At 55.0% G+C, this 27,193-nt stretch overlaps 3 protein-coding genes across 7 annotated transcripts in view; 1 reads left to right on the top strand and 2 right to left on the bottom strand.

The window, feature by feature from the left end:
* The window catches only part of ARMH3 (armadillo like helical domain containing 3), a 124,696-nt gene extending 116,625 nt beyond the window's left edge, over window positions 1-8,071 (bottom strand). The window contains exons 1-4 of one of the 4 annotated variants that reach the window (XM_068197853.1): window positions 7,945-8,071; window positions 1,007-1,118; window positions 490-546; window positions 218-364 (exon numbers count right to left, since the gene is read on the bottom strand). In XM_068197853.1, the coding sequence (XP_068053954.1) occupies window positions 218-364; window positions 490-546; window positions 1,007-1,108 (306 nt within the window). In that variant the 5' untranslated portion in view covers window positions 1,109-1,118; window positions 7,945-8,071. Of the gene's footprint in view, window positions 1-217; window positions 365-489; window positions 547-1,006; window positions 1,119-7,318; window positions 7,429-7,760; window positions 7,872-7,944 lie in introns of those variants that run through there. The other 3 variants (XM_068197855.1, XM_068197854.1, XM_068197856.1) reach the window with 3 other exon arrangements.
* On the top strand, window positions 8,043-12,176 carry HPS6 (HPS6 biogenesis of lysosomal organelles complex 2 subunit 3). Its single transcript, XM_068197849.1, has 2 exons — window positions 8,043-8,332; window positions 8,594-12,176. The coding sequence occupies exon 2, from the start codon at window positions 8,595-8,597 to the stop codon at window positions 11,040-11,042; it is 2,448 nt and encodes an 815-aa protein (XP_068053950.1). The 5' UTR covers window positions 8,043-8,332; window position 8,594; the 3' UTR covers window positions 11,043-12,176.
* Window positions 12,177-14,408: 2,232 nt separating this feature from the next.
* On the bottom strand, window positions 14,409-24,402 carry LOC137478196 (prominin-1-A-like). 2 transcript variants are annotated; one of them, XM_068197851.1, is made up of 25 exons: window positions 24,283-24,402; window positions 23,874-24,024; window positions 22,759-22,814; window positions 22,323-22,528; window positions 21,794-21,914; window positions 21,584-21,647; window positions 21,082-21,171; window positions 20,641-20,831; window positions 20,479-20,553; window positions 20,114-20,177; window positions 19,750-19,909; window positions 19,333-19,485; window positions 18,737-18,860; window positions 18,493-18,584; window positions 18,185-18,269; window positions 17,934-18,077; window positions 17,671-17,742; window positions 17,391-17,480; window positions 17,216-17,269; window positions 16,795-16,875; window positions 16,418-16,486; window positions 16,232-16,321; window positions 15,833-15,945; window positions 14,980-14,997; window positions 14,409-14,592 (listed from the first exon to the last, which is right to left on the bottom strand). In XM_068197851.1, the coding sequence occupies exons 2-25, from the start codon at window positions 24,001-24,003 to the stop codon at window positions 14,541-14,543; spliced, it is 2,394 nt and encodes a 797-aa protein (XP_068053952.1). In that variant the 5' UTR covers window positions 24,004-24,024; window positions 24,283-24,402; the 3' UTR covers window positions 14,409-14,540. The 2 variants fall into 2 exon arrangements, with proteins under 2 accessions (XP_068053952.1, XP_068053953.1); XM_068197852.1 differs by lacking the exon at window positions 24,283-24,402 and having other exon boundaries at window positions 14,959-14,997; window positions 23,874-24,056.
* Between the last annotated feature and the right edge of the window lie 2,791 nt (window positions 24,403-27,193).

Genomic DNA, 27,193 nt, shown 5'->3' with positions numbered 1-27,193 from the left:
TCATCAGATCCTCCTGAATTCTGAGACCATCTATTGCTGTGCCAAGAGTAAAGAGACTATGAATGTTTGGAACCTCCACAGACAACAAGTAGCCACTGCTCTGCAGACATCACTTCTCAGTAACGAAGAAACGAGCATAAGGTGTTTGATACCAGCAACAAATACATGGCCACCTCAGAAGAGGAAGGACAGCATTCCCTGTCTCCCAGCGTGGTACCTGCAATGCATTCACCACTCTGATTGGGTGCTCCTCACCCAGGGCCTGGATGCAGTGCTGAAACAAGCAGTTGATGTTATCTTTTATCTTCATTAATTCTTCCCCATCCAGAGCCTCCAGCTTGCCTTCTAGATACTCCAGGTTGACCTGTCAGTTGAAGAAGCAGTTCATGCACATTATACCATCACCAGCACCTTAGAAACAGAAGTCCTTGCACTGACTGTCTGCCACTTCATAGGCAGTACAGCAACAGGATGTTCACATTTTGTTACCTTCATGAGAAATAGCTCCTCCCAAAACCTAGGGTTGCATTTACTGGGGTCCTCTGTCTGTAAGGAAAAGAAACAGGCATGAGGGCAAAGAAATCATTCAGGCAGAATTTATATTTAATCATGGGTAGCTCAGAGTCAGCATCACCTGCCAGATGACCAAGAGGTCTCAAAGTGCAGAATTCTGGCTACAGAGATTTCAAAAAAAAAAAAAGGACCAAGAGATGCAGCTCTCAATTGGGATGCCTCTGTTTATTTTCTGAATTGTTACTTGAGAAATACTGGGAAAGCATGACTTCCCATGGATGGTATGGTTCTGGTAGGCCACAGGAGACAGCGACATTTTGGAAGAGAGCAGAATACAGACTTCTGCACAGCAGTAGGAGAGCCTGGAGCATGGGCCTACACTGTGCAGGCCTTACCTTGAGGAAAGAAATCCACTGGGAGAGAACCTTCAGCATAAACTAAACCAAGAACATTTAACACAACACTTTAGAAAAAGAGATGCTCAACCCCTTACCGTGAAAATTTCATCATACATCAACACCACTTTCTCTTTCAATGGCTTCTTGGAGGCTGAAGATTTCCGGAGCAGCCCACCTTTCTTCTCTGTTTGGGCCATGCTGTATACCCTGAAGATAAGAACAGACAAAAAAGCTCACAAAATTTGAACTTTTCTTCAAGGCATATCTGGCCTGCCTCAACCATGAAAGATTTTTTTCAGTGCACTGAAACACTAACAGTCTCTCACAAGCTGTAAGTAGGGGCATTTATAACTATATCAGATAATAAATCAGATCAAAGGACCCATCTAGTTCTATATCACATTTCAAAGACATGCAGAAGTCCACACACAGGCATAAGCAGAATACGCTCCTTATGGATAAATTTTAATTCTTCTCTATTAGAACTGATTCATTATCTAGACCAATGCAGTTTACATCTAGAAAAGTATGTATTTTTTAATCTCACTGGAGGAATTGTGATACTTGATATCAAATAGGTACCCAGTCTTTTTTGATGCTGGTCAAGCCTCAAAGGCATCTGGTGACAAGAAGCTCCTGAAACTATTTGGAAGTATTCTCTTATCTATTTAATTTGCTGCCTACCAAAGCTCTTTAAATTCTGCTTTTTGTACTCTGAGGTGGATCCAACACAAGGAAAGCCTCCATAAAGCACTTTGCCACCCTTGGCATTCTTATCTGGGCCAGTTGCTCTGCAAATCAAGCCAGAGAAGAACCTCAGCCTCAAAAGCATCCCATGTGGTTCAGTTTTGGGAGGAGGATGCAAGACAGAGGACAAGCTTTACAGATATTTTTTTTAAACCAAATTAATTTAATGCTCCATTTTACAGCAAAGGGTTTTCTAAAAACACAAAGAAGTTTTACTATCATTAATTGGTGTCTTACTACTAAAAACAAAGGAGTATCTTTATTACAAAATGAGCCATTACACAAAGTAATGTGGTCCTGAGCCTTCTGTGAGAGACAAACCACTCCAGGGGCTGAGTCAGAACACACAACCTGCCACACATTCTCAACCTCATGCGTGATGCTACCAAGTGCAGCACTATTCTGATCTCACAAATACACATTTATCTGCAATCACAGATTTTCCTGGCAACCATCACAGCTTTAGCACTGTTCTAACCGCCTCCATCACTGCAGCATGTCAGAAGTACTTAGCAGAAAGGGAATGCCATCCCTCCTCATACCCCTGAGCTCCTAGACTTTCTCCCATACCTCCAAAGGTAATTACACACATGGCAACAGCATCTCACACAGAAAGGCTTGACTTAAATCATGCTCCAGAAAAGCATGGGCAGGCTCTTGTGGTAGCTACACTCAGCCATGATAAATTAGGCACGGAGAGCTAAGTTCACCGTGCGAATCTAGGACCCCAGAGCCTTCTGAGCTGGCAGCCGTGGAGATAGCTTTGGATGTAGCCTCAATCCCAGAGTGCCTGAACCCCCTCCCACAGGTTTAGATCTGTCTTTCCCTCAAAGAGCAAGTTCCATCAACTACTGAATACCAGTCCCAGATCTCCCCTACATTCTTTCCACTGCAGACAATTTTTAGCTGACTTACAACTACGTTCTCAACTAGGACTCTCAGGCTTCCAGAGTCAGTTATTCAAACATCCATTCCTTTAGCCATAAATCTTGGTTCTGAGTGGCAGGAAAACATTTTCAGGCCTGGAAAAAAACAATTCTGCTGCAAAAGACCCTGCCCCAGGTGCAAAGAGAAGGAGCTTTCTCGGGATGGGAAAGGGTAGGACAGAGAGCAGCAGATCTCACACATGAAAAGCTAACATTTACATAGGCAGAGAGGTGTTGTCTTCCCACTAGAAAGGGAACCAGCTGGCTGGTTATGGGCTGGGGTGAGAATGGAAAGAGCTCTGAGACACCCTGACAGAAGAAAGCTTAGCAACGACTGCACCATAACCTTCTGTAAAGACCAAAATTATTCCCATAGCCTAGTAGGTCTATGCATCAAACTAAGATGGAAGAAGGTTTCCAACTAACAAACAAAAAAGAAAACATTATTCAATCATCTTGATAGCTTCTCTTTTACAGACTTTGCATTGTTTTTAAACTGTCGAGGGAAATAAGACATTATTCTAATTAGAAACAACTGGAAACACTGAGAAATCTATTAAAAACCAAACCAAGAGTGATGTCAGTTTTAGCCTAGGAATACAAATCTTGGGTAAGACTGCACAAAACAATTTTCCTTCTAGAATTGTAAGTTTCTGGACCTAAAACAGCTGCCAGCCCCAGCATACAAACATATTCATCAGTGTGCTTCTAATTGAATTAGAGCTAACGAATCCCCAATGTCAAAACTAATAAACTAACTCCCAGGGCTTCTAGGTCAGCGTTCTCACATCAAATGTGTACGTGAATGGGAGGGGATCAATAAGCTCTGCTTAGTCCCTGGATTTTCAGAGCTGTATTTTAACCCTTCTCCTACATTTCCAGAAAGACAGAAAAATCTAAATACATCAAGATACAAAGGGTGAGCACAAGAAGGATCACATGACCATGTGAAAATTCTAGTCTCTGTCAAAATGGGTCTTAGGATTCACATTCTCTCAACCAAAGCTGCACAGAGCACATGCAAAGACAACTGCTAGAGGCAAGGATTAAATAATGTTCGTGTTTATAATTTGCTATTCTACAAATGAGCATATGGAGGAGCAAAGAGAGAAACGTAAACCATGCCTCTCATGCCAACGCTTTATTAGGCTGTGTTTGTTTCATAACCTATGATGATCAGGTCATACAAATGGTTTTTTCTTTTCACTTTATGCAATTACATTTTCTAGATGTCATAAAGACAAACAGAAAACTGCATTTTGCTAATGGAGACCTTCTACACAACTGCAGAAAACAACAGTTAAATGCACAAAACATATTTTAAAATAAGTTGCAGATGTGTCAAATTATCATGATGCCCAGACAGCTTATGAAAACAACAACCCTGATGATAATTAACAATTTTTCTTTTAAACACCACATTTAAAAGGCATGGGTGCATTTTCCACATTTTAGGTTCAAATGGATAATTTATTCTGTCAATAGGTCATTCCCATTAACACATGCTGCTAAGTGAATCCTGCTGTATTCACCAACTGCACAGGAGAACTGCCCCTCAGGGCCACGAGAAGCACACACATGGGGATTTTTTAGAACAACAAATTCTTTGTTGTGCAGCAGAAGATCCAAGATGCTTCATCTGGAACTAAAAGAAAACTTTTCAGAGCACGAGACTTGGCAGTTCAAAGGCAGGAAGATAAAAGCCATGGCAGACACAAGTTCAGGGCAGACTCTTGCTTTATCTCTCATCAACCCCAGAATCAGCTGATCCAGTCAGGAAGAGATGAGCACATCCAACTATGCACCTCCTTTCTGTTTCACTCCAGAACTCGTAACAGAGATTCCAACCAAACATATGACATTCCAATGAACACAGCTCTGTTAGCTTTTTGTTAGAGTAGCTACAGGGAAAATGAACCTGGTATTTTGAGTCTGAGATTTACTCAGACTTGTGCACACTGAGAACTGCTACACAATGCTCCACATTGTCACTGAGCTCCTGTGCAGACTTATTAGTATTCCATAGACCAACTTGTAACAGCAAAAATACTGTCAAGAGGATAACACTAATGCACATCTACACCGTAATGACATCAGGATCCAAAACTTGTAACTTGTGTAATCGTGCATGCAGCCCATCAAGCACAACACTTTGCATTCAATTGCCTTGGCTAACAAACCTGAACGTTTTCAAGATTATAAACGCACATACGCAACCCCCTACATGCAACCAAACATGAATAAGTGTATTTTTTCCAGTGTGGACCCCTCACATAATATGCTGCAATGCTTCTTGGCTAGACAAAAAGAATACAGATGCAAAATTGTATTTTCACATACGACTGACTTGGCAATCCATTTATTCACTACCTGGAAAAGTCTGTGCAAATGATGCAATATGTATTAGTTTGTTAATGTCAAAGCCCTGAACCTCAATCAATTTTATAAAGACTCTGAATAAGAACTAAGATATTTTTGCTTTTAGAATCCAAAGTCCCTGGACTTGCCAGAGCTACTAAGATTGGACTCGCCTGTTCAAACATTTCAAAGCCTCCTCCCTCCCTGAGTGTATGCACTTGGGATTCAGTGTGGTCACGCTTTGCCTTTCAAGGTGCTCTGCAGGTACACCACTCAGGATTAAAGGAAATTTGTTCAAAAACTGCTTCCATCATGCAAGAGGGGGAGATAAACCCCCTAAAGTCTAAAAGTTAACTCACAGCTTCTAAAGCAATGTGCTACTAGCTAAGCACTCATTAAATTCTTCAGTGAAGTACCAGGAAAAACTTGCACTTAATGCATGTGATGAATCTGCAGAGTAAACACTGGACCTGAACAACAGGCAGTTACAACACAGGTCCCAGCACCCATCCATCACTGGAAGCAACAGACAACCTGCACCCAGCACAAGAACTTGTGAATCTCAGTGCACAGAGAGTCCCTGGACCCAGTTCCAGCTCCTCTGTTAAAACCCCCAGGAACACCCATCAGCAGCCCAGCAGACCACTACTGAAAACAAAGAGAGCAAGAACACATAGGGCTTTTGTCAAAGCTTTAGAAACCATCATGGCCAAATTTCTGCCATAAGCCCTTTTACAGTTTATTCTCCACAAACTCTTGCATTGGCAGTTACAGATTGTGCAAGTACATCCACACTGCTTTTATATTCCATCCATTGTTTACAGCTTCATTTGTATATTGTCCAGTGGAATAAAAACTGCTCCAACTGTGCTTTGCTCTACAACTGTAAGGTGCTCAAGCCAAGGGAAACAGTAACACAGCATACAAGCTTTGGATCCATGCTGCAGAATTTCCAGGTGCCTTCGGGCAGTACGTAATGAGAAACATTCTGAAGGCATGCTGATGACAAAAAACCCAGAGATCCTACTTTTTCTGCAGGACAAAGCAACAACCCCCAGCACAGCCACAGTATACATATTCTTACTAGAAATTCCTTCCATCCCACTGAGAGCAGTCTATGTGCTTCTACATAGTACAATCTAAAGTTACACCATTTCTGACCTATTTTTTTACCACTCGAAAAATGAGAAAAAGCAGCTTCCTAATGCGAAAACAGCCAAGTACTACCTCTCCCATTGCACATGCTTTAGCAATGATATAAAAGAGTAACATTTGAACTACAATTTTAACACTTCATGCATAACTGCATTTAATTTCTATATGTCCAGTTAAAATAACACCCAATCCATCAACTTCACACTACCAACTAGCTACGCTTCTTCCTGTCAGCTCCATCCAGACAAGTGCTGCATGCTTCCACCAGCACCTATTCACACCATTTTCATACAAGGTGATTTTTTTCATTTCCCCACACTTTCTCTCTGTATTCCTGGCTACCACGACCAGTTCTGTTAGAAACTGACTTTGGGTTTTCACTTTTCAAGCCCTTTAGAATCCATCCCACATAGTTTATCATTAAATATTCTGCACTGCCTTTACATTGCCACCTAAAAGCTCGTGTCACCTGCAGACTTTTTTAAATGCCTTCCTTCTGAAGAAAAACACTCTCCCTGTAACCTTCCCCTGCCCTTTTCCCATGGCTTCAGCTGGTGGTGTGGATCCAAGACCCATGCTGAATACAGTGCAGCTGCATGACCTCAGCTCTGACTTCTGAAGTAGCTGCTATGTTCTAAGAAGCTGCACAGTAAAGTCACGCCAAGATAAAAAAGGTGGAGCTGCAGAGTGGGTAACATTTTTGAGATACAGACCATCAGCAGCACAAGTACTCAGGAATTAAAATGCAAACATCAAAAGGTGTAAGTTCAAAAAAAAAGAAAAAATAGGGAGTCAGAATATAGCAACTCAGCAACTCTGAGCAGCAGAAGCTGACCCTTCCCCTCGTAAGGGACATCTGCATGGCTGCCTGGTGTGTTAGCAGGGGGAGGGAGCAGATGAACGCTTAGCCCAGCAGCCCACTAAAGCCTCGCTGTTCCTTTTGTGCATGCTAGCCAATAACTGTTTAACTTTTTACTGTATGTACCCTGCCCACAGTATCTCTGTGCACACAGCGAAAGTGCCACAAATGACACACTATTATTACTGGAAAGCCAAAGTGTTGTCCTTGCCTCCCCTCGAAATTCCTCTTCTACATTTTTGTCACATGTCCTACTAGAGCTCAAACAGCTGGCGAACTGCAGTCACCATCTAACGCAATGATTCAAATTATCTCATTGCTTTGCATATCCCACCCACCCGCTCGCCCTAATTGGCTCTCACCATACATTCGGGTTACAGTCTGTGCTGATGAACAAACTTTGTTACAGCGACATACGCAACAGGGCTTGACCGAGGCCGCAGCCTGCTCATGCAGCGTCTGTGCCTTCAGCACAATAAACACTGCGAGCTCCCGCTGCTTTACCACTGTTGCTGTTCCCCTTCGCTTTGCCCGTACAAGTGTTCTGAGAAGGGTGAGGTAAACCAGACAGCGGGAATGCCCAGCGAACGCTCGTTCTTTTCCTAGGAGTTACCTCGAGCGCAAACCACCGGCAGCCGGGGACGGCGCGGCCCACGAGCAGCCGAAGGGCTGGGCTGCGGCAGGGCCCGCGGCCTCCCCGGGGCCGGCACCCGAGGCACGCACCGGTGCACCGCGGCGTCACCGGCGGGCGGTGAGAAGCACCTCCCGCTGCACGGGCTGCGTGCGCCCGCTCCCGCGGCTAACCGGGGTGGGCAGCGAGCGGCCCTGGAACGGGGTGCCGGTGTCTGGCGGGGCCCCTCGCGGCGGGGAGCGCGCCCGCCCCGCGGAGCCCCCGGTACGGCGGAGCCCCCGGTGCCGGAGGGGCAGCGGGGGCGCGCCCGGCCCCGCGGGCGGGGTCCCGTGTCCCCCCCGCCGCTCCCGCACTCACCTGCGGGCAGCCGCTCCCCGCACACCGCGCAGGCGCCGCGCGTGCGCCCGCCGGTTCCCCGCGCGGCCGCGGCTCCCGCAGGCGGGGCGGGCGGGGAAGGCTCCTCCCCGGGCCGGCTGGAGCTCGGCTCGCCCCGCGGGGACTGACACACGCACGTACACACGCACCCCGGTTACACATGGCCCCGCCGTCTGCGGGAACACGCGGATCGCCCTCGGGACGCGGCCCCGCAGCCCACCCCGCACCGGCGGCGGAAGTAGGAGCGGGACGGCCCGAGGCGGCGCGGAGCGGCTCCGCCCGGAAACCCGCGGCCCCGTGACTGCGCAGCGCTGAGCGCAGCGGCCACTGCCCCGGCCCCGGCCCCGGTCGTCAGTCGCTGCCGCGGCAGGTGGGTCCCGGCGGTAGGGGGACCCGGCGTGCCCGGGGCAGCGCAGAGTTCTCTCGGGCGGCGCTGGGTGTGCGGCGAGCTCCGGGTGCGGCCCGTCCCTGGGAGTTGCTGCCGCGGAACCGGCTCGCCGTGGGGGGAAGGTGTCCGTGGGGGCCTCCTAGAGAGCCGAGGGAGCAGGGTGTGGCGGGGCTCCGGGGGGGGACTGAGTGGCGGCTGTGGCTCCGTGCCCCAGCTCGCCCTGCTGCCCACTGTCGCTGACAGGATGAAGCTGCGGCAGGTCTCCGACTTGAGTGACTTCAGCCGAGGCCACTGGCTGCGGGAGTTGCTGTGCCGCGGAGAAGAGCCCAGCCACGTCCAGTCCAGCCCCGACGGGCAGCATCTCCTGCTCCTGCAGAAGAGCCGGCCGCCCACCCTGCCGCGGGTGGTGGCCTTCCAGCGCCACAGCATCGCTGGAGCCGATCTGGAGAGGAGCTGGCAGCCGCCCCAGCCAGCCCTTGTGGGACTGCTCTTCCTGCAGAGCCCTGTGGTACCAGACTCCTGGGTACTGGCCGTGGTGTGGGAACATGGCCGGACCGAGGTCTGGCGCTTTGTGGTGGCCGTGGGCTGGCAGCCGCTGCAGACACTGGAGCTCTGCCAGGGTGCCCGGGCACGAGTGGTCTCCGTGTGCAGCCAGGGAGCCAACCTGGTGTGGTGTGAGGAGAGGCCGCCGCTGGGTGCTCACTCGGACATGAGCAAGTGTGCCTTCAGGTTCTGTGTCTGTGCCCGTGCTCTGGAGGTGGGGGAGCAGGGCGTGCGGCTGGGCACTGCGAGGATAGTCCTGCACAACAGCCCCGAGTACCGGGTCCTGGCCTCTCCCCAACATGTCTTCCTAGTGCCTGCTGCTGCCAGCTTTGCCACCACTTCCAAATTCCTCCTCATCTGGCATCCAGAGAAGGCGGAGCTCACCATCACAGCCCCCTCTGCAGGCTTCATCCACAGCAAGGTGCTGCACTCCAGCAGTGAGTCAGACTTCAAGAAGCTGCTGCTGGGTTCTGTGGGCCTTCTCTCAGGTTTTGCACCTCTGGACATCCACACCTCCACTGTGTCCAACAGCGGGGGTCTGCTGCTGGTGAGCACAAAGGGTGCTGTGAGTATCGTGGAGCCAGATGGGACACAGAGGCATATCTTTGACCTGGAGGGCGGCCCCCTGGCCCAAGGGAGTCCTGTCCGGCTGAAGACTTTTGGCAGCATCCTGGCCTGTGTGCTGGCTGGAGTACTGTACCTTGTTGACCAGAACAGTGGAAGGCTTGTAGAAAAGGAAGTCCTGAGTATGAAAGAAGTGCATTTCCTGGAGTCCCAGGGCGAGGAGGACAGTATCCAGCTCCTCAGTCAGAGTGGCATCTACAGCTTTAGCTTTTCCAAACCTGAGGACAGCAGCAGGCCTGAGCCATGCCTGGTGGAGATGGTGTTTGAGGAGGCCTGCAGATATTATCAGAGGAGGAGCCTCAGCAGCTCCAAGCTGACAGTGGAGAAGTTGAAGAAAGGTGGTACGTTCCAGGCTCCTGTGGTCCTCGCTGCCATCCTGCAGCACAGCCTCCACCAGAAGCAGAAGCCAGCCCGAAGCCTACAAGACACGTGTGCCAAGCTGTTGAGCACAGTGAGCCTGGAGCTGCAGAGCTACATGAGCCTGGAGCTCCTCAAAACTTGCGTAGTATGTGCCCCAGAGAGTGAGGTGGAAAGCTACTGCAAGGAGCTGGTGGAGCAGGAGGTCAGCCGCATTCTCCAGTCTGACGTGGACAAAGACAACTTGGCCTATCTGAATTCTGTGTTTGCCTCTTTCCCCAAGGCTGCCTGGAAGGCCACAAGGAGTTGCCTGCAGCTGGAGCAGAATGGGGATGGTGTCTTGGTAGCCAGGGCCACCCCAGAGGTATGGAAGAAGGTCCTGTGTCAGCCGCAGCTGGAGGAAGTGGGTCAGAATGGGATGGTCCCACTCTTCGAGCTCATTTGCGCCTCTTTCCTGAGGTTCAAACCCAAGTGGCTGCCCAGCTTTGTGGAGCTGACCCAGCAGTACGTTAGCAGCTCCTGGTCATACAGCAGCAAGGAGGGCCCCGGGGGCCGGGTGCCACTGTACAAGAGAGCACTGGGAGTGCTGGCCCGAAAGAGCAAACACGGCGAGGCAGATGACGAGATGGAGCTGGAACTGCTGCTCTGCAGCAAGAGGCCTAAGGCCGTGCTGCAAGCTCTGCACCTTCTCATCCATCTGAAGCAGTGGCAGCGGGTGGTGGAGGTGGCAGAGAAGTTCTCCAAACTCAGCCCCTTGCTTAACAAGGAGATATTCATCACGCTGCTGGCTGAGTTTGCCCAGCACCGGGAGCTGGACCCTTACCTGGACAGGCTGTGGCCACTGTGCCCTGCTGAGCTCACCGCCTCAAGCATCCTCACCGTGGTTCTGCAGCACCTTCCTCATTCCCAGGAGGACCCAGTGCCCTTCTCCAGCAAGGGGAACCAGCTGACTGTGGGCTTGCTTAAGCCACTGCTGCAAAGGGTTGTGCAGCATCCCAGTGTCCAGGATGAGATGTACTCAGATGCCCTGCAGAGCACCACCTTCCCCCCTCCCACCCCACCCCGAGAGCACAAAATCCCCTCAAAAGTAGTGGCTGATGATGTTCCTCAGCCATCTATGGCAAGGACTTCTTCGCCTTCAGCACTGCTACAGGATGACAGTGTGTGAAGGGGGGAAGGACAATGTCATCCCAAGCCCTGGGTGCACAAGGAAGGGAAATTTTACCTGTGTTGGCAGTACAGAAGCCTGCTCCTTTCTGAAGTATCCCTGCAGCATCTCGAAGAGCCTGTTGGGTGGCTGAGGTTGGGGGATCTCTGAGCCACGGCAGGCTTTCTGTTATTCCTAGCAAGTGCAATTGTATGTGTGCCAGTGGAGGAGCAAATGCCAGGTGCATTTGCAGATGAAAACACTGGCTGCACTACAGGACTACAGAACTGCTCCCCACCCAAAGCACTTTGTTTTCAGTTTGTTTGGCTCCTTTCTAGCTCCACTTCTACTTCTCTGATCCTCTGGTACTGGTGGTGGAGTGGTAGGCAGTACACAGTCTGTCCTCCCCATTCTCTGGTCAGTGAGCTGGGTGCTACCTTCAAGCTCTGCCTGTGAGAAACAGAGCATGTTTCCTGCAGCAGGGTCACTGAGTCCTGCTGCTTTGGGCTCAGTCAGATGCTAAATGTCCGTGTGGCACAGCTCCATGGCACTGGGGGTCCCAGCACACACGCTGGCAGTTGCAGCACTCCACACTTTGTCTCGCCACAACTCCTCTGGGATCAGTCCTGTAGCTGTGACTGATTGCAGCTACTTAGCAGAAAAGAGCAGCCTAATTCCCTTATCTCTCTGTCCCAGACAGTACCCAAACTCTCTGCTGAGCTGAGAAGCTTGCAGCAGGCTATGAGAGCTTGGGGTTGGCCCTGTCTTTCCCTTTCCTTTGTGGAAGCTTAGATTATGATGCAGGACACCCAAGCCCTCTGTTCCCATCTCCTCTACCTTTGCCCTTTGCATACAAAGGGGCTTTGTCAGGGTTGTCTGGCTCATATTGTGCCTCTGTTTGCAAAATCAATGTAACTTGAGAGCAGTTTGTGCAGGAAGATCCAGGTTCCAGCCTCTCTCGGGTGCCCGGTGCCTGGCCCCCTCCACCAGGAGGGAAACTCTCACTGTGGCTTTGCCCCTGCATTCTGGGCTCTGGTGTAAAGGAGCCGTCTGTTGCCTTGTTGGGCTGCGGGAGATTCACCTGCATTAATCCTCTTGAAAGTGGTCTGAAGTGTGGAAGACAGACTCCTTTTAAAAATAAAGCTTCCTAAAGCACTGCTGAGGTGGTGGTGGATGTTATGAGGGTACACACCCTCAGGAGGAGGGCAATCTTGTTTTGCCTCTGGTGAAAAGTGGCCAGGTTCATCTCTCTGGTGCTGCCCAGCATGGCTCACAGCTGGTACAGCTGGGCTCAGAGAGCATGCCCAGATAGCTCGTTCTCTCTGTGGTACTCAGCTGCTTACCACTATGGAGCCGTGGAGGCAGGAGTCTGCATGGGCAGGCTGGAGCTATGTGCCGCAGGGAAAGGCCATCCAGGCCATCCACACATGGCTCTGGCTGGGCACAACAGAGAGTTGAGGAAGGGAGGATTTTTTTCTCAAGAGCTGCAAATTGTCTATTTTTTAGGAAAACTACCAACAGAGAGCACCTGGCTGGCCCAGCAAAATCCTGCTGCCAGGCAGAGTGTCAGAGCTGCCGTTGGAGAGATTACTGTTTGTGAAACCACTGTAAAGATGTGGCAGGGTCTCCCACAGAGAAAGGCTTGGCTGCGGAAAGTCCCTGTGGTGGAAAAAGGCCTGGCAAAGAAGAAGAGGAACTGCTGCAATGGTTCCCTCGAGACTGGCTGGTTATTGATGAGACCTTCTTTGGGGGGAGTCCTTTTGCTGTGGCCACAGGGCACTGTGAATTTCCCTCTCACTCTGGCAGCTGCCACACGTGAGCGGAGGGAGCGGGGCCTGAAAGGAGAGCTGATGGCATCCACTGTGGGCATTCAGTAATGAGCTGTCCTTGCCTCCTCTCCAGGCAGCTGGTGGCCTTGCCTGACTCTGATCTCACCCACCACCCAGGTCTGTTCAGGAGGAAGATGACGGATGGACCCCAGCACCTCTTAGAGCCATGGCTCCAGAGACTGGAACACTGTCCTGCAGCTGCACTGAATGGGGAGCTGCTGAGAGCAAGCCCCACACCTTGGCAAAGGCTGTGCAGTCATTTTGGGGGGATATCTTCATTGCCAGGGCTGAGTTTGGGTGCAGGTGGCCACAGTGACACAATGAATGAGGATGAAGGTCCCTGCCTTCCAGTACTATCTCTGCAGAAACAGGAGAGCAGGAAAGAAGCAATGCCCACAAAGCCAGCAAGCGGAAACTGAAGCTAGCAGCAGTCCTGTGTGAGCTGGCATCCCCGAGCACAGCAAGGGAAGAGGAAGCGGGGAACATGACGCAGTAGGCACAGCCTGAGGCCTGGGGGCAGAAGCCTCCATGTATGAGCCCCAGACAAACAGGAAGTAGTCAGAATTCTGGAGGCTGAGGGTCCAGGGCAGAAAACTGAGCTGAATGCTTTCCAAGGGGTTGCTGGATATCTCACACCAAGAACCAGGAAGGGTGAGCATCCCTGGGGGAAGCAGGGGCCAAAGCAATCTGAAGGACAGATTCAGCTGAATGATTGGCAAGCACAGGGCTCTCTGTGAAGTCAGACTGCTGCAGGGAGACAGCAGGAGGTAAGGCCAGTGCAGCCTCAGATAAAGCCTAAAGGAAAAACTAGCAATTAGATCTGAAGGCAAGTGGAAAAAGCAGTAAGAAATGCACGTAGTGGTGGGGCAGCTGGCCGGCATGGCTGTCTCACTCTGCTCCAGAGAAACTTGGACTTTGCAACAAAGGAGATGACTCAAGCTGCTCACATATATGCCTTGTGCCTGACACAGCTTTTGGGATGGTCCCTGTGCTTGCACCAAGAAGCGGCACAAAGCAATACCTGAGCTCGCCCCAAGGCTCTAGACCATCACCCTCGATTTATCTGTGCATGCAGCTTTTTCTGTGCAGAGCATGGGGTGTGCAGGAGTGGGCACAGAAAGTACCCATGGCACCGTATCTTGCAGAGAGAAGGAGGTGTGGGCTGCAGGCACCCCATAAACTCACTGGAAATACACGGATGATACATACTAGAGTCGCCAGAGGGAAGTGCTCATGTGCTGGGGACAGCTTGGGGTGGCACTTCATGACAGGAGGCTCTTTGTGTGGCTTGTCCCATGGAGGGAGCTGGCACTCACCCAGTCAGAAGTGCAAAGGGCTGCCCAGTGAGGGGAACATCACCCAGTCTCGGTGACACTGAGCAGTGATCCTGTATCGACCCATAGGCTGGCTGTGGGCAGAGCACACTTGGAAACACCAGAAAGAGCCCTCTGGTCCCAGGCACAGCCTCAGCTTGTGCCAGCAGTGGGGAACCCTCCAGCCTCTAGCCCTGCGTACTGCCATCACTGCTAGACCTGAGGAGCACAGTCACATCCCACAGTGCACACAAACACACCATTTATTGTTTGACACCAAAAATTACAGCCTTGGAAAGAGGCAGATTCCCTGCAAAAATAAATAGTCACATTTTTCAAGTGAGGGGATCTGTCCCTTTCCTCCTCCATGATGGGAGCTAATGCCTTGTGGAAGGCCTGGGGATTTTGTAGGAGTTGAATGTTGGTGGCCTGCAAAACCAAGGTCACATATGTCACCCCCAGCCACAGAGAGCAGTAAGGGACTGCTCAGGATGCACTGGGATGGTCAAATATCATCCCACTCCTATCACCCAGCCCCACAGGAATAAGGTACAGAGACAGCTTCCCCAAACCCACCAGCTTGGGAGACTGGGACCAGCAACACCTCCAGACTTAGGAGTGTGGGAAGATGATAGGGGACACCACAACTGCGTGCACTACAAAAGTCCCACCTTCACAGCCATCCCCTGGTATCAGCACACTCCTTGGTCTGCACTCACCCTGGTTCCCAGCTCCCTCCCTCTGTCCCCTGGGCCCCCTCTACTACAGGGGCTGCCCCCCACCCCACAAAGGGACCTGGCAGTGTAAGTAGCTTACATCTCAAAGTCTTCATTCCTAGAGGGGAGAAAAAAGAGGAGACAGTGTTAGCGGGGCAAGAAGATGCCTTGTGGGACAGGACAGCATCTGATGGTGGTACAAGGTCTCCCATGGGTCACAAAAAGAGAGCACGGGCTCTTACAGGCCCCCAGAGCATCTGTGCTCCTTTCCCAGGCAGGCAGAGCAGGGTGCCACCCAGCTCCCTATGCCTCAGCTTGAGCTGGGCAGCTGAGCCCATGTCTCCAGCCAGCTCAGAGGGGTGGCAGGAGCTGGGGAACCCCCAGCACAGAAGCTGCACCACAGGGCCACGACGTAGCTTTCAGGAGCTGGAAATCCAACTAGAAACTGCTCACTATCCTCTGGGATCAGTGCCTGTGCTGGTGGTGGAGCTGCCAGGCAGAGTGTCCCAGAAGGCTGAGGGGCAGCCCCAGGACACCGGTGGCCACAGGCGTGTGACCAAGCACTGCACCCTCGTGGCAATGCCACAACCTCGCAGCACACTGCATTCTGTCACAGCACCCAGCTCTCATGACAGTGCTTCACCACAAAAATGGTGCAAAACAGAGCGAGTCAGGTGGTGGACTCGAGCCAGGCTGTGGCTGCAGCCCTGCCAGGCACCTTCCTCAAAAGGGAATGCACCTTTGTCTGCCCAAACAGGAGGTTCAGAGCAGGCAGAGAAAAGCTCCAGAACATCCCCATCCTCAGAGGCTAAGGATCCCAAGTCACCTCTCAGGTTCTCTCCAGCCCACATTACTTCAGCATGAGCCCCACAGGCTACCACAGGACATGAAGGAACAGGTGGCAGGGGGACCCCAGACCCAGTGTCGTCACATAGGGTGGGGCTGCTCCTCACCTGTACACATCAGCAGTATCCATGCGGCGGTAAAACTTGGCAAGTCTGACAGCCAGGATGATGCTGGGCAGCAGGAACAAGGTGCACCAGCCCAGGCTGAACCAGAAAGCATTCTGCATAGGGTGGAGGAAGAGCCATTAGGTCCAGAGAGCGACTGGGAGCATCTCTTTTCCTCCCAGCACTCCCCAATGACCACCCACTCCTTCTCAGAGCCTGGCCTTTCCTCTGGCCTGTCCAGCAGTTTGCTGGGCAGAAGCTGAGCACTGCTTCCTGTGCATCCCTCATCCTGTGCATCCCTGATCATTCCCTGCATCCCTCATCCTGTGCATGAGGAGGTCAAGAGGACCTGACTGCCACCCCACACGTGTGTGTCACTCTACACACCGCTGCCCCACTCACCACAGAGTCCATGATATAGTCACAGCCAATGACCTCCACATTATCCAAGGACTGAGCTATGGGCTTGCAACGTGCCACATCTTCTGTCACCTGGGGACATGGTGGGGACAGCATATGTCAGCATCCAGCAAGCCCTGCAGCTCATTCTCCCCTTCTCTCCACCTCACTGAGGAAGGCTCAGCTTACCCTGCTCTTGGCCCATGAAATGTAGGTCTCAAAGAAATCCAACAGCTGTTGCAGGAAGGCTAATGTCTCCTGGAGGGGCAAGCACAGAGGGGAAATGTTGCCACCACCAGCCCCCTCCATGCCCCGTGTCCCCTCCATGTCAGGATCAAGGCTGTCAGACCACCTCAGCCCAGCAGCAACAGGGCTGAATGCTTCATCCCACCCCAGTCCCTTGCCAGGGATGCCATAAGGGAAGGGGGCACCCAGGGGTGCAGGAGACACTCAGGGAAGGCAAGCAGGATGAGCAGCCAGACAAGGTTTGGCTTCCCTGTATAGAGGGAGGTCTTAGTGAAGGGGTATGGTCCGTGTGACCTGACAGCAGGGCAAGGCAAGCTCACGTTCTTGATGATGTTTGGCGTCTCCATCTCCAGGAACTCCTGGGTTTTGCTGGCTTTGTCCAGCACAGCTGTTGTCTGTCCCTGAGGTGAAAGGTGCTCTCAGCACTGTGATCTAAGTGGGGTCTCTGCACTTCACCAGCCCTGCACAGCAGCACTCCCTGGGGCATAGCCGCTCAGAGCTGTGGTGTTCCCAGCAGTCACACACTTGGTAGTGCCAAGTACCTCAGGTGGAGGGAGCCTGCGCCTGGCAGGGTCCATGGCCTCCCTCCCTCCCTCTACCCCATGAACAGCCCCTGCAGCACATGAAGAGTGCCACAGCAGCCCCCAGACTGCGGGTTAGCCCTACCACCTCCACTGCAGGACCTCGAGGGTGCTTTGCAGGGTGCCTGGGACTGGCATGCACTCCCCTTGTACAGCTTACCTCTAGCCGGGCAGCCCCACTCTGCACGGAGTGGATGTTCTCCTTCAGACTTTGCTGGGGACAGAGAGAAGGGGGATCAGACATGCAGACCCCACAGCTCAGACAAGACCCTGCCAGCAGGCTCTGAGCTCTAGGGAAGCCCAACCCAGCATCCCCAGGACATCCCCCAGCTCACCAGTGGTCCAGAGAAGCTCGCCTGCATCTCCTTCTCCAGCTCCCTCAGTCTGCGAGCATTATCTTCCAGGTCCTTCTTCACGTCCGTGCCCTGGAAGAGCTGCAGTCAACAGTGCCCAGCTCTATGCCTCACCACAGCCAGCTGATGGGCCAGGCTGGGGAAAAGAGCTGGGCAAGAGTAAAGGGCCTCCCCTCAACACCCAGGCAGGCACAGAGGAGTCCAGCAACCAGTGGCTTTGGAGACAGGGTGGCTATGGCCCTGGGGTGTCATGGTCTCTCACCACTTTTTCTGCCAGCTGCTCCAACTCTGCAGCCAGATCCAGGAGGCTTCCCTGGGTCATACTCTGATCCAGCTGGAAAAGGCAGAGATAGAGCCATGAGAATGAGGTTCACAAGGGGAGCTATACCCCTTCTTTGTGGGACAGAGTGGAAGCAGGGCCTTCTGGGCAGAGGATTTGCCTTCTTACCCTAACGGTAATAGACCTTCTCAACCCACATCTAACTCCCCCACCCCAATCCCAAGACCAGGCTACACACAGCACACCTGCTCCAGGGTGAGGGTGAAGTTGGGCGGCTGTCCGGCCCGACTGGCGTTCAGCAGCAGGTCTTTCTGGCTCTGCTTGAGCAGGGAGATGGGGCTTAGGGTGATGTTCATCTTCTCAAAAGCTGTGGAGATGTTTCCTGCGTACTGCCAGAGCAAAGGAGGCCATGATGGGACATGTGCTGGCCCCTCACTGTCCCCTCAGCCCTTGGTCTGGATTTCTGCCCTCAAGAGCCTGGCACTCCCATGCTCACCTGGCTGATATTCAAGAGCTCATCCAGGGACATGCTCTGGTCCAAGTGCAGAGTTTGCCACAGGGAGGCATCTTGCTGGCACTGCCTGCAGGATGGAAGCATGGGGTTTAAAACAGGGCAGGCGAGGGCCACTCCCTCCCAGGAGCATGTCCTCACCTAAGTAGGTAGGTTGCACCTTGCTCCTTCCCTGCAATCAGTGCCTACCCACAGCCTGGGAAGGTAGGGCATGCTGCCCTGCTCCTGGAGAGCATCTGAGGGCATTGAGCAGCTCTACCCCCACCAAAGACAGTGTCAGGGCTGGGACCCACCTGTATATCTCTGAGAAGTTTGTCATGTCACCTTTCAGGCCCAGCAGCTCTGAGAGATTGAAGATAGGGATCTTGCCAGGGTTGTCCAGGAGCTAAGAGCAAGGAAAGAGATGGAGAAACTAGACATAGTGCAGGGCAGGACACCTTGGAAAAGCATCCTAAATGGTTAGTGCTGCCTCGGCTCCACCAGCAGCCCTCATTTAGGAAGCAGTATCTCCAGGCAGTTTCCCCACAGCAAGCTTACCTGGAAGAGCTGCTTGTTGTGCCAGGACTCACAGAAGAGCATGTAAATGTTCCCCCCCAGTATGAAGATGATCGTCACCAGCAGCATGAGTAGCCAGTAGAAGATGAAACTGAAGCCAACCCCTCTGCCAGGACAGAAATGCCATCAGCACCGGCAGCCCAGTGGCCCAGCACTGATGCTGGCATTGCCCCCAGCTCGCAGAGCCCAGGGGCTGCACACCCCTCACCCCCACAGTTGTGGGAACACCACCCTTCCCACAAGCTTGTCTCTGTTTCTGCCTTCAGACCCCAGAGCATGACCAGGGTCTACCCTGGAGCTTGGATTCCAGAATAGCTTCCCACAGCTTTGCAATCCAGCACTCCCTGCAGAGCTGCAGGACCCACGCACACACTGCCAGCCCTCGCCGTCACGGGGCAAATGGGCTCCCCTCAAATGCCTCTCACCAGCACGACATTTGACCTTCAATTTACCACCTGCACAGGCGCAGGCCATTAAGCTGCAGTAAACTGATGATGGAGCTCGAGCATTCCCAGGCCAGCCCTGCCCACCCATCCCAGTGCTCCCACACACGTCCTTGGCAGCCAATTGAGCCTCACGCCATGAAGAAGTTCCCGCCAGCATTGGAGAGGCTGCTGCGCTCTGTGGGCAGCACACCTTCCTTCAGCCCCAGGGGCCCCAGCAGCAGCCCAAAAACGTTGCAGAGGACCACCAGCAGCACCGTGCAGCACAGGAGGGCACACACGATCAACCTGGGGCAAGACAAAGGGTGGGAGTCAGGCAGCAGAACCTGGGACCCTGAGCAGCACCCTGCAGCCCACTGGCTGCCTTCATGGGGAGGAAAAGGGTCCCAGACACCACAGCAGGAAAGAGGCATGTGTGTCTGCAAGGCACAGCTCTGACTACCCTGCACCCACAACCCCACCACCCAGCAAGCCCCCACCTCCAGCAATGGGAGGAGCAGGAACCTTAAAACTCTCCAGACAATGGAGCCGGGGCTGCAGCCCCTCGCCCACCTGAGCCCATCCAAGGCGATGATCGGCTCCCTGTACTTCTCCAGCACCGATGTGGCATTGTTCACAAAGGCCCCAACTTTCTCCTCCACATCCAGGAGTGGCAAGCCTTCCTGCAAGCTTCTGATCTCCTGCCTGATGAGGCCCAGCTGGTCCTGGCTCTCTGTAAGGAATGGGGACACGCTGACATTGCGAGCTGCTACCCAGGTCCTGCAGGGGCTCAGAAAGGATAGGAAAGGGGCAGTCATGGCCAAGGATGACATTGGCATGATGGCAGCTGGGGACAGCCAGGGCTCCAGGAAAGAATGGCTTGAGAAGGGAGGGAACCCTAGAAGAGGAAGAAGTCAGCACAAAAAGCCCTGCTTACTTGCCACCACTTGCTGGGAGTGCTCTTGCACCTTGTCAGGGGTCATGTCCAACGTTCTGTTAACCTGCATCCAGGAGAGCACAGCATGGAACTTGCGTCCCTGCCTGCAATCCAGGGCTGAGCAGCACATCCCCTTGTCCCCAGATCCTAGTAACACATGACAGCCAGGCTCCCCACAGCACCCAGTCCACCCTACCAGTGCGCAAGGATGGCTGGGACAGCGAGCAGACCTCTGGCCAGCCCTTCCCTCCATGTCACACACTGAGCTCCTGACAGAGCTCTTCCCAAGCCACACCCTGTCAGCACAGCCCTCGCAGTTGCAGGAGCACCCAGCTTTGTGTCTGGGTGAAGGGAACTCCCCTTACCTCCTCTAAATCAGTCTCTATGTTTGACTCAGAGACCTCGCGCAGCGCCTCCAGCTGCTGCTCCACGCCTGGGATCTGCGGGGAAGAGCCTGGGGTGAGGGAGCTGTGGGGGCTGGGGCAGGGGCTGCTGGGGCCCCTCACCCACACCTTGCCCCTCCTCACCGTGCTGAAGTTGGCGGTGAAGGCGAGCCCGTCCAGGGACACTCGGCCACAGGGGAGGCCACATTTCTGCAGGGTGTGGTTGAGCTCACCCCGCAGGCTGACCAGCTGCTGGCTGTAGTTGCTCTGCAGCTCCTCGAGGTCTGAGCGGCTGATGGCAATGTTGGCAAAGGTGTCATTCAGCGTCTCCATCCCTGGGGAGATAGCGGGGAGCTCAGGGCCTTATCCTGCCACTGTGGCAGAGACTCATTCTCATCCAGCTGAACCCTAGAAACCCATGAAAAAATGCAACCTAGGGGCACCCCCAAAGTCATGGCACTTGCCCCAGGGTGTGGCTGGGAGGCCAAAAGGATCCACCTCCATGGAAGCCTCACCCAAACATGCAGCCACCCCATCTCTTGATCCCCGAGTCCCTTGCCAGTCTCCTAGGGATGGGGCCAGTACCTTGCAAGAGGCTCTGGAGAGATCCCAGAGCCCCGTCCGTGCTGCTCCTGATGCGTGAGGCGATCATACTGCCCAGTTTGGGCCCAATGTCTGCGGAGATGGGAGGGGTGGTGTCAATAACAGGATCCCTGCAAGGTCCTGGGGCTTGCAGGAAAGCTGGTGAAAACACTGACACCACCAGCACCCCTCCCTCACCCACCCCCCAGGTGGGGGGCAGTGGGGATATCCCCACTCTCCCACCACCTGCATCACCCTTCCCAGAGAAGAGCCTGAATAGAGAAAAGCAGAAACTGGAGCAGAGCTGGAGCTTGGAAGAGCCTCCAGACCCACTCCCTTTAGATATCCCCATAAGAACAGGTTGCAGTCCGCAGGGTCAGCAACCACCCACAGGGCAGAAAGGTAAACCCACACAACACCCCCACTGCCCAAGAACCCCCAGCCCTGGAGCAGCTCGCCACAGGGTCATGGGGATGCTCCAGCCCCTCCCGTCGCACACCCTCACCCTGGAGGCTGCAGTTGGCATAGCCCAGCGGGACATCGCTCTTGTTGATGATAAAATCAACTTGCTGTAGGGACAGAGATGTGGTGTCAGTGAGGGTGGGGACCTTTCTCTGCTGCCAGCCCCTCTGCTGCCCTTCCCCAGGGGGCTATTTGGGCCATTCCTCCTGCCTGGCCCCTTGCCCCCAAGACATGGCAGGGGGACCATGCGTGCCTGGGGGATGGAGGCCAGGTAGGTGTGGATGTTGTCCAGAGTGTTGTTCACATTGGGGAAGGTGCTCTTCACAGCCTGGGAGAAGCGAGTGTTGCTGATGAGGGCACAGACACCACCAGCCCTACAAGGGAAGGGTGGCAAAGTCAGCATGTGGGGAGCTCAGTCCCAATGCTCCCCCTCAGTACCCTCTAAATCCACCCACACAGACCCCAGCCTGCAGGGTCTGGAGCCCACCAGTGACTCCTGCTTCCAGCACGTGCCCTGCCCTGAGGGACCAGAGAGGAGGGACGCAGGAAACTGAGGCACAGGAGAGCCCAGTACGCAGTGGAGAAGCTGTCGGGAAAGGTCCACACGGCGCCAGTGCGCAGCCCCCCGTGGCCAGCTCCCCACCGCCGCTGCTTCCTCTCCTGTGTCCCGCCGTGCCGGGATCTATTCGTGAACAATGGCAGTTTCCTGGCACGGCCGCCAAGCGCCGGCATTTCCAGCCACCCCTGGGTTCCATCCGGAGCCTCCCGGCCAGCGCACTCACAGCAGGAAAGCAGAGACCAGCAGCACAGAGGCCCAGAGCGCCCGGCGTCGGCAGCCCATCCGCCGGCCCTGCTTCTGGTACATGCGGCCCCCGCAGTTCCCGCAGCAGCGGCAGCAGCAGAAGCAGCATCCCACCAGCGGCACGAGGATGATGAGGAGGACTCCAATGGCCGCGCAGACCAGGAAACCCAGTTCGTAGAGCAGCAGCTGGGATAGAAAGAAGGAGAAGCAGCATAACACTGGTACCCCCGAAGGCTCCTCAGCTCTGCACAGCCTGTCCAGACCCAAACAGACAAAATGGGTCCCCCCAGGGGGCAGAACATCTCCCCTCGCTGCCGCCCAGCATCCAGGGCTCAGCCTCAGAGCAGCACCCACCAGCATCCCCCAGTCCCCGGTGGTCTGGGGCTGCCAGCTCCCCACCCCAGCTGCCTGCTCACCTTGGAGATGTCCTCCTGTCTGAACTTGCTCTCAGACTGCCCAAAATTAATCAGCTCTGGGAGACAAGAAGCACAGAGGGCTGTGAGTAGGTGCTGGGCCCTGTGGGGAACTCCAAGAGGGCCCAGACCCTGCTCACCACTCCCAGCCCGAGGCATCACCTGCAGCTCAAACCGGCTCTGAGTATGGCATTTTTCTCCCTTGCAGCTGCCCTCCCCACCCACCACATCATGGAGCATTTTTGCATCCCGGAAAAGTGCTGCCAGCTCACGGGCTCTCGGGTTCACAGAACATGGGATTTCCTCACCACCATGAGCATAAGCGACACTGCCCTGGGGCTGCCCTCCTGCAGCCCAGCCCTACACAGAGGCCCAAGGACACTGCCAGTGAGGAATGAGTACTAAGGGCAAAGGCCCACTGCCACGCTGCCTCCTTCATTCCCAGGGCTCTCCCTGCCTTTGCCGCACGCCCTCATTACAAGCCCTGATGGCACATGGGGACATTGTACCCCGGTGTCTATGTGACACAGGTCCACAACAGGTCCACCTGTGGTGCCGGCCACACCTTTGCCAGCATGTTGATGGTAAGCATGGGTTGAAGCCAGTGAAGGAGGAAGCAGAAGTGGCAGTACCCAGTGGCATTTCCCTCCAGGTGGGCAGCACCTGCCCCATGAATATGGAGCAGCTGCAGGGTCCTGGTATCACCTGTGCAAATCTGCAGCGGCTTCAAGACAGAGCTGTGACAGCGACACGAGCAAGGGCAAGTGCTGGCAAGCAGGGCAGTGCACAGGGAGAGCACACAGTGCTGCCACTGGCACCGGGACACACTGCTCTTGGTGGCCAGCAAGCAGAGGGCTGCAAGACAGGCAAAGACCCTGCAGGCAGAGTGGGGTTTGCTCTGCACACTTCTGGGGGCCTAGGATTAAGATGCCTGGAGGGAGGATGGGGCAGGACTCTGCAAGGTGGCACTACCACTAACGCCTGTCCTGGGGCCCAGCTAAGATAGCCCCACAGTTGTTATGGGACATGAGCAGAACACAGCTGGCAATCCTTGGGATCCCACTCCCGATTACCCCAGCCATTACACCACTACCAGCCCCTCACCGCCATGCACCTACCTATGGGCAGGGGGTTGGGCTGCACCAGCCGCAGGAAGCCGTGTGCCATTGTCACCACCCCCGGCGTGCTGCTCCCCGGCGCCTCGGGGCCAGGGCCGTAGATGGGCTTCGAGATGTTCCCCAGCTCCATCGCAGCAGCTCCTGTGGACACCTGGGCACCGAGAGGAGCTTTCGGTGTCGTCGGGGCTCGGGACCATCCAGCCTGCCCTGCCTCCGACCAGGAAATGCAGAGAGAAAAAATCAGGCACCTGCCTGCTCCTGCCCGGAAGGAAAGAGCTGCGGGAGAGCACCGAGGAAGGATGGGTGCACCCATCCCCACCCCTAGGAGCAGCGGGATGGGAAACCAGGCAGGAGGTGCCCACGAGGGACCGGGCGGCTGTGGGCGATGAGGCGGATTCAGAGCACTCACCCTGTCCTCTGACACCTCTCTGCACCCACAGCTGCGGCGGGGTCCGGCCGCGGCGTGCCAGCGCCCAGGTCTGTGGCTTGTTTAAGTTTCAGCGATGATTGCTGACAAGCTGTTTGCCGGGGCAGCCGGCGATGCCGGGATCGCCCCACCCTGCCCCTTACGGCTCTTGGCACCCGGCCGCCTCGGGCCGCCTCTCTATACCGGGGTCAGGGTCACCACCGACCTGTCCCGACACAGGCATCCGGAAAAGTCCCTCTCCTCCCTCTCCGCTAAGCTCCCCTGCCCGTGCTGGCTTCCTCCTGCCCCAAGCCAGGAGCTGGGTGGCCCGGGGTGATCCCGAGGGCAGCCGTCTCGCCCGCTCCGCCCCACACTATCCGTATCCTTTCGGGATGGGGTACGTTGAGCCGTCCAGAGTTTCAACACAAACCAGCCGTAGCCACAGAAGCAGGTTTTGCATCGAAAAACCTTCCGAAATGGGGCACTGCGGCAAACCCGGCATTTTTCACACGCGTCCCGGTCCTCCCAAGCGGGGAACAGCCTCAGGGGTCCCCAGACAGCATTTTTTCCCCAAAGGCTGGGCGCCCGCTCGGCTCCATCCCCACTCCCCGCGGAGCTTTCCCACGCCGCGTGGCTCCATTCCCTGCCCCGCCGCCGGAGCTCCGGGAGCCGCAACCGGGGGCAGGAGCGGGGAGGGGCCGGGGGTCGCTCCCGGTTGTGCCGCGGACGCACCCGGTGGACGCGGGGCAGGTGTCCCGGGGGTCACGTCGCGACAGACAGAGCTCCCCAGCTCGGCACAGCTCCGCACCGAGCCCGCGGCGCGGGTGGCCCCGGGCGGTGCGGGAAGGGCCGGACAGAGCCGCCCCTTCCGCCCCGGCCCACCGGGGTCTGTCCGGGACGTGCAGCCGCGCCGGCCCCCTCTTCTGCCGAGGGGGAGCCCTCTGCCCCACCCCTCCCCGCTGCACCCTGGCACTCCTTCTCCACCCTGCTCCTGGGCCCAGCCAACCCTGACATCCTGCATCTCTCACAGAGACCCTGGTCCCTGCCCTGTCCCGCATGGGAGAGCCGGCCGCCCACAGGCCCTCTGCCTGGGGATGCTCCTTCCTTGTCCAAGAGAAGCAGCACTCACCCCACACTGCCAGAGCCACTGCTGGCCCCTCCAGCAGCCCACCCTGCCATAGCACCCTTGCCGAGAGCCCGCCCCGCTGTCCACCTTCCCCCTGTGCCAGTCCTCCGCTGTGCCCTGCACCCCACACCTCCTGTCCCGAAGTAGCTGGAGCCCCCAGCATGGCCCTTGGCCCCTGGCCTGTGTCCCTGCATGGGACACCACGGGCTTTTGGACAGGGATCAGCAGGGACTCTGGGTGAGCTGTACCTGAATGACCTTTGCATGGGGGGCTCCCTGGCCCTTCCAGCACCCAGGGCTTGCTCATCGCCACCTCCCAGTTACTGCTTAACTTTCCTTGGCACAAGCAGGCATCACTGCACACTGTGACCTTAGGTGAAGGTGGCCCAGGGACGAGGGCAGCCTTGCTTCAGGTTTTCTTCCTGGTCTGGCCCGTGCTGGATGCCAGTGTCATGTGGGACCCTCTGGCACGGCACTGGCACTGGTGCAGGGCAGCAGAGGACACAGATTCAGCCCAACAAAAAAGGAGGGAAAAAAAAGCAACAACTAGTGAATTTCTCACAGCACTGAAGCTGATGTGGAGGAAGGAGGTTTGGGAGCTTCACAGGTACCCTTGGGCTTTCCAGGTCAGACCTCAACCCTGAAGTGTTGCCTTGGGGCTCTCCAGCAGCTCCCGGGTGCATGTGCAGGATGCAGCCAGGCTTATGCAGGATCCATTACAGATGGCAGGATCTGCTCCTGCAGGGCATTGCTCCCTTCCCATCCAGGGCATCCCACTGAGCCTGCCAGAGCTCGGGGCATGTCAGAAACAAGGGTATTTATTGATGCCTCAGCTCTGGTGCCACACCATGGGCTCACCGGGGCCACCCTGCCCTCACGTGCCCAGCCACGAGCTCCTACCACAGCACCTGAATCCTGCAGCCCCCCTGACCTCAGCCCTGTCATAGCCTGGTGATGTCCCTCATTGCAGATGTCAACCCAACCCCTGCTCCTACTTTGAAGATACAGGCCCATCCTGCTCTCACTCTCTGCTGCATCAGCCCCGTTTTAAGAGCATGGCTTCCCTCATATCACTAATAAAGCTGGCACAGGGCACCCCAGCTTCTGGAAGGAGATTGGCATAGTCCCCTGTCCCTCCTTTGCTCCCCCCAGGACACCTCCATGCTGCTCCTGCCCTGTTCCCAGGCAGGATTACGCAGCCCCCACTGCTCCCCAGGGAATGTGCCCATCACCTTGGTGTCCGGCAGGCCTCGGGCTGCTTGTTTGCTCTGCCTTTGGGGACTGGGCCATTTCCCAGCAACCCTGTACCTTACCCTTGCTGGGACTTCTGCCTTCCATGGCATGGCAGGGCTGTGGCATGCCTGGGAACCAGCAGGCAGAGGCAGGCCAGCATCATCCAGGGAACACAGTGAGCCCTGTGCCCACACTCCCTGCCAGGGTACCAGGGACACCGGGGCACCCCCCTCTGCCTTGCCCACGTCAGCCTGGTCCCATGCTCAGATATAAGTGATCAGGACAGCTTCAAACCAAAAAGTCATTTTATTGGTACCATACATGACTCATAAATGGCACAAACTATGGAGGGAGGAAGGAAGGGAAAAAAAAAAAAAGAAAAAAAAAAAAGAAAAAAAAAAAAAAAGAAACAAAAAGGCATTACAGTGTGCCCATGGCAGTGAGGGCTCTGCACCCTCCACAGCAGCCGTGCAGCATGGCATGGAGATTCGTACCTTAATTGTGACACAGAGCCCCCCTCCCTGCCACACTGGGATCCCACTCCTGCCTGCAAAAG

The sequence above is a fragment of the Anomalospiza imberbis genome, chromosome 8 (assembly GCF_031753505.1).
Source record: "Anomalospiza imberbis isolate Cuckoo-Finch-1a 21T00152 chromosome 8, ASM3175350v1, whole genome shotgun sequence".
Lineage (NCBI taxonomy): Eukaryota > Metazoa > Chordata > Aves > Passeriformes > Viduidae > Anomalospiza > Anomalospiza imberbis.
The sequence above is the reverse complement of the archived record's forward strand: the minus strand, read 5'-3'. Positions and strand labels throughout refer to the sequence as shown.